General features: G+C 34.1%; 1 protein-coding gene across 1 annotated transcript in view; it reads right to left on the minus strand.

The window, feature by feature from the left end:
• The window catches only part of LOC145277585 (nucleolar complex protein 4 homolog), a 45741-nt gene extending 32513 nt beyond the window's left edge, over positions 1 to 13228 (minus strand). The window contains exons 1-3 of the mRNA XM_080129100.1: positions 13030 to 13228; positions 6945 to 7053; positions 6110 to 6204 (exon numbers count right to left, since the gene is read on the minus strand). Coding sequence (XP_079985226.1) covers positions 6110 to 6204; positions 6945 to 7053; positions 13030 to 13134 — 309 coding nt within the window. The 5' untranslated portion in view covers positions 13135 to 13228. The remainder of the gene's footprint in view (positions 1 to 6109; positions 6205 to 6944; positions 7054 to 13029) is intronic.
• Positions 13229 to 14002: the final 774 nt, after the last annotated feature.

Genomic DNA, 14002 nt, shown 5'->3' on the forward strand with positions numbered 1-14002 from the left:
TTGTATTGACCATCCTTTCTGTTGTTTTGCATATACAGCTTGTTAAGGCGATAGGACGATAATTGGTAGGGTTGGAGTGATCTTTTCCTGCTTTAGGAATTGGGATGATATTGGAGTCGAGCCAGTGTTTTGGAAAATTGTTAGTCCACCATATTTTGTTAATTATCTGTAAGAGAATGTTGAGAGATGTGTCTGGCATGTGTTTTAGAAATTGATAGTGGATGTCGTCTGGACCAGTAGCTGTATCTTTACTTTTATGAATTGCATTTTTTAGTTCTGTTATAGTGAAAGAGGTGTTATAGTATTCTTTGTTATTGGATGTGAAATTGAGTTTTTCTTTTTCTGCGTTGTTTTTGTATTTTTGGAATTTGGGGGAGTAGTGGTTGGATGATGAGTTTTGGCTGAATTCATTTGCGATTATGTTTGCTATTTCTTTTTTGTCTATAGTTTGTCTACCATTTGGTGTATTTATATTATTTATTGGTGTTCCAAGTTTTTTTCCAGTTATTTTTCTTATTATTTCCCATGTTTTTTTTGATGGCGTGTTGTTGTTCAATTTGGAAATATAGTTTTGCCAGGTTTCTTTTTTGCTTTTTTTTATAATATAGCGTGCTTTTGCTCGTGCTTGTAGGTATTTTTGAAGGTTGGGTTTTGTGGGATGTTGTTTGAAGTGTTTTAGCATTTTTTTCCTGTTGGTTATTGCTTGCTTACATTCTATTGTGAACCATGGCGTTGGTTTTGGGTGTGGTTTGGTGGAAGATTTTGGGATTGTCTTGGTTGCTATTTCGTTTAGTGTATTGGTGAAAGCTAACATAGGATCTGGTTTGTTAACTATTTCTTGATTAATTAGATTTGTGCAAAGTTTGCTAAATTCAGTCCAGTTAGCTTTATTAATTTGCCATTTTGGTTTTGATTCTTCTGTTGTAGGTTCTTGGGTTTTGAGAAAAATTGGGAAGTGATCGCTGCCACACTGGTCGTTATGTACCTCCCATTGGAAGTCCATAAATATTGTGGGGGAGCATAGTGTTAGGTCGATAGCTGATGTCGTTCCTGTGCCTGGGTGAAGGTATGTGTGTGTTTTGTCATTAAATATAGTTACTTCGGGTGATTCCAGTAATGATTCAATGGTTTTCCCATTTTGATTAATATTCTCACTTCCCCACATTTTGTTATGGGCGTTGAAGTCCCCCATTAATATAAAAGGTATGGGGAGTTGTGTTATAAGATCTTCAATTTCGGTTTTGTTTAGTTTATGTTTAGGTGGAATGTATATTGAACAAATAGTTATTGGTCGGTGAAGTGTAACTTTAATTGCTATTGTTTGTAGGCTTGTTTGGAGTTGTAATTTTATATGTGGTATCTGTTTTTTTATTATAATTGAAGTGCCACCTGTGGGTCGATTATCTGCTTGTGATCTGTTTGTTTGATTGTAGATGTGGTATCCTTTGAAGTTGATGGTGTCCGTTTCTTTTAGAAGAGTTTCCTGTAGGCCGATTATGCTGGGGTCATATTGTGCTATTATATGTTTGATTTCTTCGTAGTTTGGTTTTATGCCTCTGCAGTTCCACTGTATGATGTTTTTATTCATTTCCATAAGTTCGTTTAATTATTAATTTTTTTTCCCTTTTTTTTTCTGTTTGGTTTTTGTTTAGGTTTTTATATCTATTATTCTATTGGTTTGTTGTGTTTTGAGTGGTTTTTGTTTTGTGTTTACTTGAACTGCTTGGTTCTTCAGTCTCCATTTTCTCTTCCTGGTCAGTTCTGTTTTTGGAGCTAGATTTTTTCCTGTGACTCTCGATTTCAATCAATTCAAATTTGTTTTCATTTTCGATTAATATTGTCTCTGTTTTTTGTTTACTTTGGTTTTTGGAAAGAGGATTTGTGTTTTCCCGTTCTGTTTCCATCTTTCCAGATATTGTGTTTTTATCTTCTGCTTTTGTCCTTATACGTGATTTGGATCGTTCACGGTTTATTTGTGGTTTTTGCTGTTCGGGTTCTTTTTTGCTCTTTGGGACTTGTTTTAGGTCGTTTGACTGAGTTTTCAAAGATACTGATATTTGTTTCTTGTTTTCGTTTTGGTTAGTTTTTAAAGTTTCAATTAAATTTTTGAGTTCGGAGATTAGTTTAAGTAGGTCTTGGTTTTGGGTTGTTTGGTTTGAAGTTTTTGTAATGTCTGCGTAAGTGTTTATTTTTTCTCGAGAGCTTGCTATTTTCCTTGCTTCAGGAAAGGGCACATTTTGTTTGTATTTTATTTCGGCTATTTCTTTTTCTTTTGTGTAGATTTTGCATATTTTAGAGTATGCTGGGTGTTTTTCTTGGCAATTTGGGCATTTTGTTTCGTTTGGGCATTCACTTTCAGTATGGTTAGGTTCTTTTAAGCCACATTTTCCACATACTTTCTGTCCTTTGCATGCTTCTCTGCTATGTCCATATTTATGACACTTATAACATCTCAGAGGGGCTGGTATATATTGTTCTACTTTTTCTATTGTGTATCCGATTTTTATTTCTTTGGGAATTTTTGGTGTATTGAAAGTTAGTATGTAGGTTTTTGTAGGTATGGTTTGACCATTCCTTTTTATGTTTATTCGGACGTGATCGATTACTCCCTGTTTTCTTAGGGCATTTTCTATTTCTTCTGCTGTAGCCAAGCTTAATTCATGGCTTTTTATAACACCTTTTGATGTGTTTAGTCTTTCGTGAGCATAACTTTTGCATTTATAGATATGGAATTTTTCCATCTCTAAGATGTTTTTTGCGTCTTTATAGTTGTCGACTGTGACAAGTAGATTGCCATTTTTCATTTTTTTTGCTGTTTTTGGGTTGCTGTTTTGAGACAGAATTTTTTCGATCAGGAATGGAGATAGATCGCTGATCTTTTTTCCTTCCAAGGTTTCGATTACTATGAATCTTGGATATTTTTCTTTATCAATTATTTCATAGTTATATTCTTGTTCACTGTCTGAGCTGGTTACGTCAGAGTGGGTTCTTTTCGATTTTGTAGTATTTTTTTGATTTCTGGGTTTTTTGTTTGGGTTTATTATATCCATAGAAGTTTGTTTAGATTTTCATCTCTCTTGCTCCCCACCCTCCTCGGAGCCCGAAATTGGGAGATGTTAGGGGGGAAACCCATTCGCCCTTTCATCCCAGGGATACAAAAGAGATATACTCAATTGATTGAGTTTGTTCCATCATTTCCTGTTTCCTCCTTTAGTTTCTTCTTTCCCAGTTTGATAGAAACGTTCGTTAGGGAGCAGTTGTGTGGTTTTTGTCTCATCAATTGATTGGCCCTTGCCATCGCCTTCTAACACTTAACTGGTTTGTCTATGTTTGTAGTAATGAAATGTATTATCTTTGGATTAAGTTTTTTTTTTTTTAATTTTATTTAGATGTTATAATTGACATTTTTAGTGTAAGTGTTAGGGCTTGACATGACTAGCCGATTGGTTGGATCGGGCCTCTCCAACCGCCCGTCTAGCCTAGTACAAGGCCAAAGTAGAGTGTTGCTACAGGTACCTTTATTTTCCCTAGGCATCGGTTGCTCAGCCACCAGGATCCTTTTCCTAGGCATCACGGGTTGCCACCCACGGCCAACAGGTAGCCCCGTTGAGGGATTTTTACCCTCTGCAGGGGGGCAGTCGGCGTATTCTAATGCCCCGCCGACAGGGTCAACCGGGAAGTAGAGAAGGAAAAAAGGAGGGGGGAAGGGGAGGGGGCTGTTGTTTTTATTTTGTTTTTGTAGAACATAATTAAGTTTTACAAAAGAGAATAGAAAACAAAAACAGAAATCGATGTAGGTGCGTTTCGTCTCAGGAAGCCAATAGGCAGCCTGATCTGGTAGCACCAGTAAACTTAGAGAGATCAACCCTGGGAGGGTGAACCTCCTAGGACAGAACATTCTCAGCCAGAAAGATTGCATAAATACACTGCAATAATGTATTTCTACCTTTGTTTAAAGTAATACGATAAATGATTTCTCAGGTTTTCCAACAGATGTAATAAAAATGTATAAATGAAGAGTTTACATATCATCGGCAGCAGCTGATTTCTCATATCCAAGAATTTTAATTTCACCCTCTTTTAGTGTTTGGCTCAAACCAATCTAAACGTAGAATCTACGTGGGCAGAGAAGGCAGGCAAAGGTTGGCAGTGGGGCGGAGCTGTTCTACTCATTTTTTTTCTTGCTTGCTTCCCAATCTCTACCAGTCTTTCTTTCCCTTTCAGTTTTTCCACTAGCAAAAGCTTTGAGATATACTGAACATCAAATGGTATGACTATATAATAAGCATCCTTGCAGTATAGAGGCCACCGTCATGAGGCACAGGCACTGTTGGTTGGAGTATGTCCACAGAACAGATGAAAATAGGCTCCCTCGACAAACACTGTACTGGGTGCTAGCTGCAGGAAAAAGACCCATTGGCCACTCTCTACAACGGTACAAAGACCAACTCAAAACCACTCTGAAAAACATTGGATTTGACATTCATTCATGGGAAACAACAGCCCTGTGGCACTGATCCATCATATTCAGTATCAAACAATATAAAACAGAAAGGAGTCTACATGTATAATGCTTTAATTTCTTCTATTATTAGTGACAATGTCTGTTGGTGCATGGAGTTTGGTACTTGGACCACTAGGTTGCATTTTGTAGGATACGGATTTGAGCTTCGAATTTCAAAGTGAACACAGTAATTACATCTAACCACACTAATTAATCATAGCCAACAAAATAGCTGTCTGTGGATGCACATATATATATGCATAAGCCTGAAGAATCCTAGAGTGGATGAAACGCGGAATATTCAGTGTAGCTTAATCGCCATATACATTTTATAACTTACTAACTAGCTCTACCTACTTATTGAGCACGCTTGAAGTAAATATTTAAAGCTTACGCATAAATCTATACTTTCGTATATTAATTTTATGTAAGTAAATTAAGTAGTTTATATATATATATATATATATATATATAAACACAGAGAGAGAGATAGAGAAATAAAAAAGAACAAACAGAGTTATGTTTATCAACGTTGTCTTTATTTTGAAAAAAGATGAAATATTGATGAACACATAACTTGGTTTGTTCCTTTTTATTTCTCTATTTTGTCCGAACACTATTTCCATTATTCTCATCATATATAATATAAAGCTGAATGTGTGTCTGGTCACAAATAGGCTCCTATATGGTTGACTATTATAGAAAACTGATCATATATAATGATAGATGTATCGAGACACAGGAATGTGTATGTTTGATCTGGCATAATGAAGATTCATTAAAATTATGGGGTCTGCGTACACGCCTGGTCCACAAAGTATGGAAATAAAAAATTAAAAAACGTTTACAAGTGTTTTTGATATAGATGTACATAATACTTTGATAAGTATGTTTTAACTTAAATAGGGATGGTATAATAAAATTGTGGGGTCTGCATTCGCGCCTGGCCTACATAGAATGGAAATAAGCACAAACTTTAATAAAGACTTTTCATATCTATCTGCGTAAGTATACTTTGATAATTATGTTTCAGTTTGAAGAAATATGGTATAAGATTATGGGGTGTTTGTTCGCATCTGACCTCCATAGAATGGAAATATGTCACAAAGTTTAACAAGGTTTTTTTAATATAGATTCACAGAATATTGTGATAAGTGTTTCAGTGTGAACAGGTATGGTATAATAAATTATGGGGTTTATCTATTTTATTTTTACTTTCATCATATTTTGCTTTAGTTTTGATACCCCTGAATTCGAAGCTATCTCTTTACAACCCTTCCTTTTCATAACCTATCATACTTTCATAAATCAGTCTATTTTCTGTAGGCTGTTTTTGAACCCAGTCAACGACGGGTACTTTTGCTAGTATATGTATAAAAATAAATAGAATTGCCGTAGAGGAAGAATTTTTCTTCCTTGCAATCTCAAGCTTATGCATTCTTTGTGAAGTCACCAACATCAGAGAAAAATTTCAAAAGCTTGAAACAAGATAAAACTTATATAAAATTTGTGAAATCGTGTTTTGTCTTGTAAACCCTATACCCACAGTGCAAGTGTGATACCAGTGCCTAATTCAAGATCATTGCTACTATGGTAAATACTTACCGCTACAGTTCTGTCTTCATGTTCTAGTAACTCCGCAAGAATTAAGCAAAATTTTTTGTATTTTTCTATCAACCACAATGTATACGTTTGTTTATCTGAAAAAGAAATTTAATGTCAGAAAAAAATATGTCCTAAAGAAAAATGTCAAAAGCAACAATACATAAATGCAAAAGAAAAATTTCAAAAGCAACAATACATATAAATATATATAAATATAAATATATATAAATGCAATAGAAAGCATACATGGTCCCCTGTGAGTACACAGTGAACGAGGCATAAAAAAATGACTCAGTTTAGCACCCCCACCCCCGACCTCAAAAGTCCCCAGGGGACGTCAAATCTTGGTGAAAATGAACAAATGGTGCAGTTTTAGGCCTTAACATATATAAACTTGAGTTCTACACCATATAAAAAAAGAAATGACTAAGTCTATCATATTTTTAATAAGCACAAAAACGTCAATTTTAGCCATTTTAACCTGAAAGGCACCCCTAGGGGGGGGGGGGCAATTGGAGTTTTCCCAGAAAATCAGTTCTGTTACTTTTTTTACTCATGTTTCAAAAAATTCCAAGGCGTAGTTATTAAGAAAAGTGCAGACAGAAGAACCATGCACAGGTAATGTGTTTTATTAATTATGTATTAAAATTATTAATTAATTAATTATTAAAATTAAGACAATAGAGGTATAACAATAGCTCCTGCTGATTTACTATTTGTGCAACTTAGATGAGTTAGTCGAGTCAGTTGGAAGCATGAAGGAAGTCATAAAAATGGATCCGAGAGAAAGAGGCAAGAGATAGACTAGTTTAGAAAAAAAAAAAAAAATCTTTACCTGGGAATTGCGACGAAACTTCAACTGTCATTTCCTGTTTGACAAGAAATGCTTCAAAGATTTCTTGTAGCGATGAAATACACAGATGTAGAATATTGGGTTTGGCTCCCTAGAAAAGAGATTTTCAAAAAGGTTTTAAAACCTAGCAAAAAAAATTGGAATTAGAATTTTGATAATTCCAGATCAAATCACCTTACTTGGCCTTCAGACAAGGATCAAATTGCAGTATCTGAAGATCAGACGTGCTCGAAAAAGATTGCATTTTGCAGTTTTGGAAAAAAGGTTGATAAAAGAGTTTTTGTGTAAGTAGGAGTCAAATATATGTACCCTGCCTGAGTATGGCGCACGCGATTCCTGGCCTTGTTAGACACCAGCTCCCTAAAGTCTCTTAACTAGTCAAGTAAATGCCCCATTCCTCCTCCCTGTCACATAGGAAGCCTCCAAAATTCCTACTCCTCAATTTTTTTTCTTTTCACCCAAATTTGCATTTAATCTTGGCAGGTCATCACTTATTTTTCTTTTTTCTCTCCCATCTAGATTTCAGACTCAATTAGAGATTAGCCTGCTTGTTTTCAGTTCCATACAAGCCAGAAAACAGTAAGCAGTCTATTATTTAGAAAGGGCTGGGAGGGTCTTATCAACTCCTGTTTTTACTTTTTGTTTTTTCCCCACGACCACATGCTAATGAAGTAAACTGTAGGTAAATGACTATCTTTGTATATATTTATTTTTAAAAATTGATTTCAGAACTTTAAGTAGTGATTGAGGATTTTATAAGGAAATGTTAGGTAACGTGACAAAGATGACCATAGAGTCCCCTCCCCACACTTTAGAATGAGTTTGTCTCTAATTTATTTTAATGACTATAATTTATTAAAATAGATTTTTCAAAGCGTAGCATCTGTTCTCAGAATAAAATAATCACAACAATTTAGAAGAATCTCTTCATTAAAAGAGATCCTTCTAGACTGGTGATTATTTTTTATTTTTAAGCTGTAATTTATATATATTATGCTTAACTTTGCCTTTGTGTGTGTATGGGGGACAAGGGGGGGGGGTCGATTATGTTTTCTAATAATCCAAAATAAATGTCCCAGGCATTATTATCTGTATATATTTATGTGCAAAAGAAATGATTAAAAATAAAAATACTAATATGAGACTAATTTTCTATATAAGAGTTTTAGACAATATATCATCCATAACAATTCATGTGAAAACCTAACTCTTTAGATTTACGTTTTTCTAAAGCATCTTATATTTTAGACAATTTTATTCAATTAATGTAATGATCAAACGATACTATAAGAATTTAAACCTCACAAAAGTGATTTAAAAAAAAAAGGAGAAAAGGACCAGCATGCAACAGCCATTCAATAGACAAAAAAAAAAATTCTATATCATTATTAAAATAAATCAAAATACTCAAAACTATGGGACTTAAATTCCAACGGATTTTTATTACAAAACCATTTTTTTTAATTACATATTACTTTATTGAATTATCATTCCAAAAATGTAAATATAATTTCTACAAGAAACTGACTAAGAAAAAAAGGTAAAAAAAAAATGAGTAAAACTAATATGAAAGTAAAAAGACCCCTAAGCAATGTCGAGTGTAAATAGCTAAATAGTCAACTCACAGATTTTTTGTTTTGATTATATTATTAATATTGACAAAGACCAGTCCTTTTTTACTAAAATTATTGCAACTATTTTTTGAAAGAAGAAAATTTTCAGGTAGGAAACATTCAATTATTTCATTACTGAAATAATAATGTCAGCTACAACAGAACATTATATAATCATTTTTTTTTTTATTAGCAAAAAAAAAAAAAATAAATAAATAAATAAATCAATAAAAAAAAAATACCAAAACGTTATTTATTCTGAATTTTTATTGTATAGCTATTTCTACCTGCCCAGTGTTGCCAGGGAGTCTTTATATTCACTTTTGTTTCATTATTTTTTAAAATAGCAATTTGAAAGTTAAACTTAATTATTACAGTATTGTTTATCATTAAATTAATAATTGAATAAAACTGCTAAGATAATGCTTTAATTTATTTATAAAATCATTCAATGCTCATTTAAAAACAAAACAACAGAAGCATTTATTTAAGCAGCACAAAGTTGGACAGTATTCGGGTTGTGGAGTCCTGGGTTGGCAGCAGTTGTCTTCTGTGAAAACCGTCAATGCCGCAATGCCAAGTGGACAGAGCCGAGAGAAAGATGTCTGACATTTTTTATGGTCTGGCTCTCTCTCTGCTAGCTGACCACCGTTCCCAAAAGGGGCTAAAGAATTTCCTTAGGGGACAGATGAATCAATGAATCCTGCCATCTGATTGGTCAGTGTGTGGGCGATAATCAAGAAAAAATAGCCCTGCCCCCTGCATTATGTTTTAGAACAAAAAATTGATACTTGACTAGTTTTTGGAAAATTTTTCAATTTTTTAAAAAAATTATAGAAAAATTATATTATTCTGCTTTTAATATGATCAAATTCAGGGTTTTATCTTTCTAGAAAAAAATCAACTTGATTTTTCTGTGTTTTGGTTGTGTCTAGACTATTTTACATAATGAAGACACTTTTCAAGCGTGCTTTTTCTCAATTATAGATGCATAATACTAACTAGATTTTCAATGGAAATTATTCCTGATTTAGTAATATAAAAGGGAAACAACATTTTGCTATTACCCCCCCCCCCAAAAAAAAACTTATTTTTATTCAAACTATTTTTTTTTTGTTTTTTTTTTACATAGGCATCACCACATTATCAAGGCCCAGAGGCCACTCAAGGATAAGGGTTAAAGAGTGTACAGTAGAAATTGGACAATATAGTAATCATTAGTAATGAAAATTTGGTAAATTTGATAACTTATATGGAACGGCTCATCAAGAACTTATTTACTTTAGACTTGAACACAACCATATTGTAGTCAGCCGGAAAGCAGGAAAACGGAAGACAATTCCACAGGCGTGCAGTTCTAAGAAAGAAGCTTTGTTCATGGAATCTACGTTTAGGTTTAGGCACAGATAAAGAGTGGGGGGAATTATTGATAGTGTTTACAGCTAGACGAGTGTTTCTTGTGAAAGTTTGGCGAGGGGGGACCATAGATTGAAGCTCAGTCGAACACTTTCCATGAAAATAACGATATATCAGAGACAAACTCGCAACATCTCTTCTGTGAGATAGAGGTTGCAAGGAGGAGAAAAGGACATCTCCTACGAGGCTACGAAGTCTATTTTGAACTCTATCAAGGCAGGACAAGTCCTTTCTAGCAGCTCCTGCCCAGATGTGGCAACAGTATTCCATCCTTGGACGTACCTGGCTCTTATATAGATAGAGAATAGCATCAGCAGTGAGATATTTACCGGATCGATAGAAAGATTCCACCATTTTTCTAGCGGCCTTGGCAACAGATTTGATGTACGTGTTCCATTTAAGATCAGGAGTAATGGTCAAGCCCAGAAGCTTGTCAAAATTTGAGGCCTCCTGAAGACGAGAGCCATTCATTTCAATTGATGCCAAATGTGGATTAGAATGTTGATGATGTAAAGAGAGAAGCTTGGTTTTAGATGCATTAAAAGTAACCAGCCACTCCTTTCCCCATTGTACTACGTGCTCAAGATCAGAGGAGAGAGAATTGGAGAGAACTTGGTCGTTTACTGTCTTAGATGTGCTACCATAAATGGTAGTGTCGTCAGCATAAATGTCTACAAATGATGTAAGGATGTGATTTGGAAGATCATTAATGTAGATCAGGAAAAGAGTTGGGCCCAGGATGGACCCCTGAGGGACACCGGCATTAATACTGTGAGCTTCTGATTTTTGCCCCTCAACTACTACTCTTATGAACCTATCAGAAAGAAATGATTTAATAATTGAGAAGACTTTTCCAGCTATACCATAGCTAGCGATCTTATGAAGTAAACCTTTATGCCATACCCTATCAAAGGCTTTAGATATGTCAAGAGCAATTGCCCTAGTAAGATTGCCACCGTCGAGAGATTTTGGTTGTGTCTAGACTATTTTACATAATGTTTTATTTAAAAATAAGATTAAAACATTTAAAATGAAACCTAAGGTACTTATACATGTATGTTACAATGCTGAAATTATAACATTTAGAAAGACATTCTTAACATGGGGAGAGGGCGCTTTGTATATTTTGTACTTTCACTTAATTTAAGGTGCTTTTTAGTTTCATTTTTTTTTTTTCGATGGATTATTATCGGATGGACATTAATCTATCAGATTAACAAAGATGAAAATATTTGTAGGGAGTGCTCAATTTCTAATGCAACGTTCTACTAAATCCATCACCCATTTTAGAACCACTTGCATCATCAGGCCAAATTTCATGAATTTAACCTTTTTTAAGCAATTTTGCATTGTTTTTGAATTTCGCTTTCTGATTATTTTATACACATTTATGGTTATCTTCACGTTTCGTCACCCGACATTTACAAAGGCTTTGCCTGAATGAATATTTTTTTCTATTCACATTCATCCATAACAAGACATATCGCCACTTGGACGTAAGGGGCTACTATTTGGGTATTTGGGACCATGCCTAGAAAAGATTAACAAGATGTCAGTTTATGTTACGTTTAAACGTCTACATATCAGTACAGTCAAAGAAGCAGGAAGGGAAGAAACTATTAGAGTAGAAAGCTTTCTGGCCATGCCTATTACCTCAGGATGTCTGAAGTCAACCCCAACACAATGGTTACCAGTAGTAAGCTCAATTGCACCACCCCACATAAGGAGGAAAGAGGCAACTCAAAAATGGATTCAAAATGTCTTATCGATCCAATAAATTTTATAAGATGCCTCCAAACTTAAGCCCCCAAAGCCCTTCTACAATTTAAGTGAAAAATTTTGACCCAGTTGAGGCATGCAAGGAGGAATAGAGAAACAATGCTCCCAAAGGATGGTACACCATTGAAGACCCAACTTTGCACCTCCAAGGTTTTGCTACAAATAGTAGGAAGTAGTGGATAGCTGTAAACCAGATCAGAAAAAGACATTACAGGACTGCAGTAAACAAACACAGGTAGAGATAAATAGACTCCTCAATCTGCCCCACAAAAATGCCCTGTATCTCTCAGGTGGCCAGAAAGTGGGTGCTCATTTTAAGTTAAATTTACATGGAAAAGGTGATCACCCACTTTTTGAAAAAGTAATTTCTTCATATCATGAAAACTTTTTTTTTTTTTTTTTTGCGACGGAAACGGTTTGCAGATTCGTTTTTAGCACACCGAAATCTACAAAAAAAAAAAATATTTTGTTCTATACGAACGTGAGACTGGCCTTGAAGTAAAATAAGACCAACTAAACTGTCCCCTCTCCGCTATTAGTACCCAATTTAATATACTAAAATATTGTAAAACCTGAATTCAATTTGAAAATACTACGTGGTAACATAAGATGCATGATTGCATGGGTTTGTATTACTGTACATAGATTCGAAAAAGTTGTCAAAAAAACAAATATAACAAATAAATGTTATCAAAAGCAAGATAAGTTACTTTTCTCCCTAACTGGATAATTTTCTAGCGTTTTTATTTAATGTAACATGTCTATTCAGATCGAAAAACATACAGTGTTTACCGATGTATTGGAAAATTTAAAATGGCGTCCTGACACGGTAAGTTTGGGAAAAGGAGTTTAAAATAAAAAACTAGACAAAATACTGTTAGAAACTCGCTTAATATATGTTACCGTAACATAGGCTGACATATATTCGGTGGGATTTTAACAGTATTTGGCATATTTTTAAAATTTTTAATTCCTTTTCTCAAACTTACCGTGTGAATGAGAGAGTTGAGCGCCATTTTAAATTTTCCAATACATCGGTAAACACTATGTTTTTCGAGCTGAATAAACATGTTACATTAAATAAAAACACTAAAAACATATCCAGTTAGGTAGAAAAGTAACTTACCTTGCCTTTGATAACATTTATTTGTTATATATTTGTTTTTTGACAACTTTTTTGAATCTAACACTGTACGGTTAATACAAACCCGACAATTCTACACGTGTCAATTACAATTATTAAAAAAAAGTTATACAACCTTCATATAAGAAATAAGATCAGCAATATTGTTGACATTTTTTCTATCAGCTAAAACAGCCTTCGTTTTGCTTTTTATAAGATTCGGCTTCACTTCTTTCGTCATCTTGCATTCGTATAAAGTTTTTCCAATATCGAAGTGTGAGTTTCGAGACACACAAAAACACGTGGTTTGCTATCGATTAGTTTCGTATCTATAATTCAAAATGTTTGGGTTTTTTTTTTTTTCTATTCACTTTTTATTTATATATAAATGAATTAATTAATGTCAGTTTAACTATTATTTTACTTTTAAATAATAACAAAAGAAAGTTTTTTTGTTTTGTTTTTATTAAGATGTGTCCAGATTAAATACGAAACTATCGCTAAAAGAAAATACGAAAGCAGTGTTGCTAATTTAGCGGTTTTCCCACTAGGTCTGGAGATTTCGTTTGAGATTTAGCGGATAAATTTTGGATCTATAGCGGCTAGCGTTTTTTTTTTAATTTTTTTTTTGTTTTTTTTGTGTGTGTTTTTTTTTCTCTCTCTAAAATCTGGAAATTTCGTTTGCCGGGAGAAGAATTTCAAACAGAAACAAAGAAATAAAAATAAAATCAAACATTAATTTGTCGAAAGTCCATAGTAAGGGTATGTATCTCTCTCCTGCGCTTTGATGATGTGACACAAGGGTCAGAAAGTGGGATTTGAAGAGTCACCACCCGAGAGGAAAAGCCTCTGATCTGCAAAAAAATGTTTCAGCAGCCCTATTGTTGACTTTGCTCGATAGGAGCGCCACAAGTGATTAGCAATAAACTAAACCCTTCTCCAAGGGAACGTGAGTGCCAAGTTATAATTCAATTAATTTGGCAAAAAATAAAACAAGAATGTTTCAGTTGCCATTGTAGCGTCTACCCTGGAACTAATTTTGACAGTGACATTGAACATTCACCGTTTCCGGAGAGCTCCAAAAAAAGACAAAAAAAAGCCGTGGCGCT

Source organism: Euprymna scolopes, chromosome 1, assembly GCF_053919585.1.
Source record: "Euprymna scolopes isolate OS-2025 chromosome 1, ASM5391958v1, whole genome shotgun sequence".
Taxonomy (NCBI): domain Eukaryota; kingdom Metazoa; phylum Mollusca; class Cephalopoda; order Sepiida; family Sepiolidae; genus Euprymna; species Euprymna scolopes.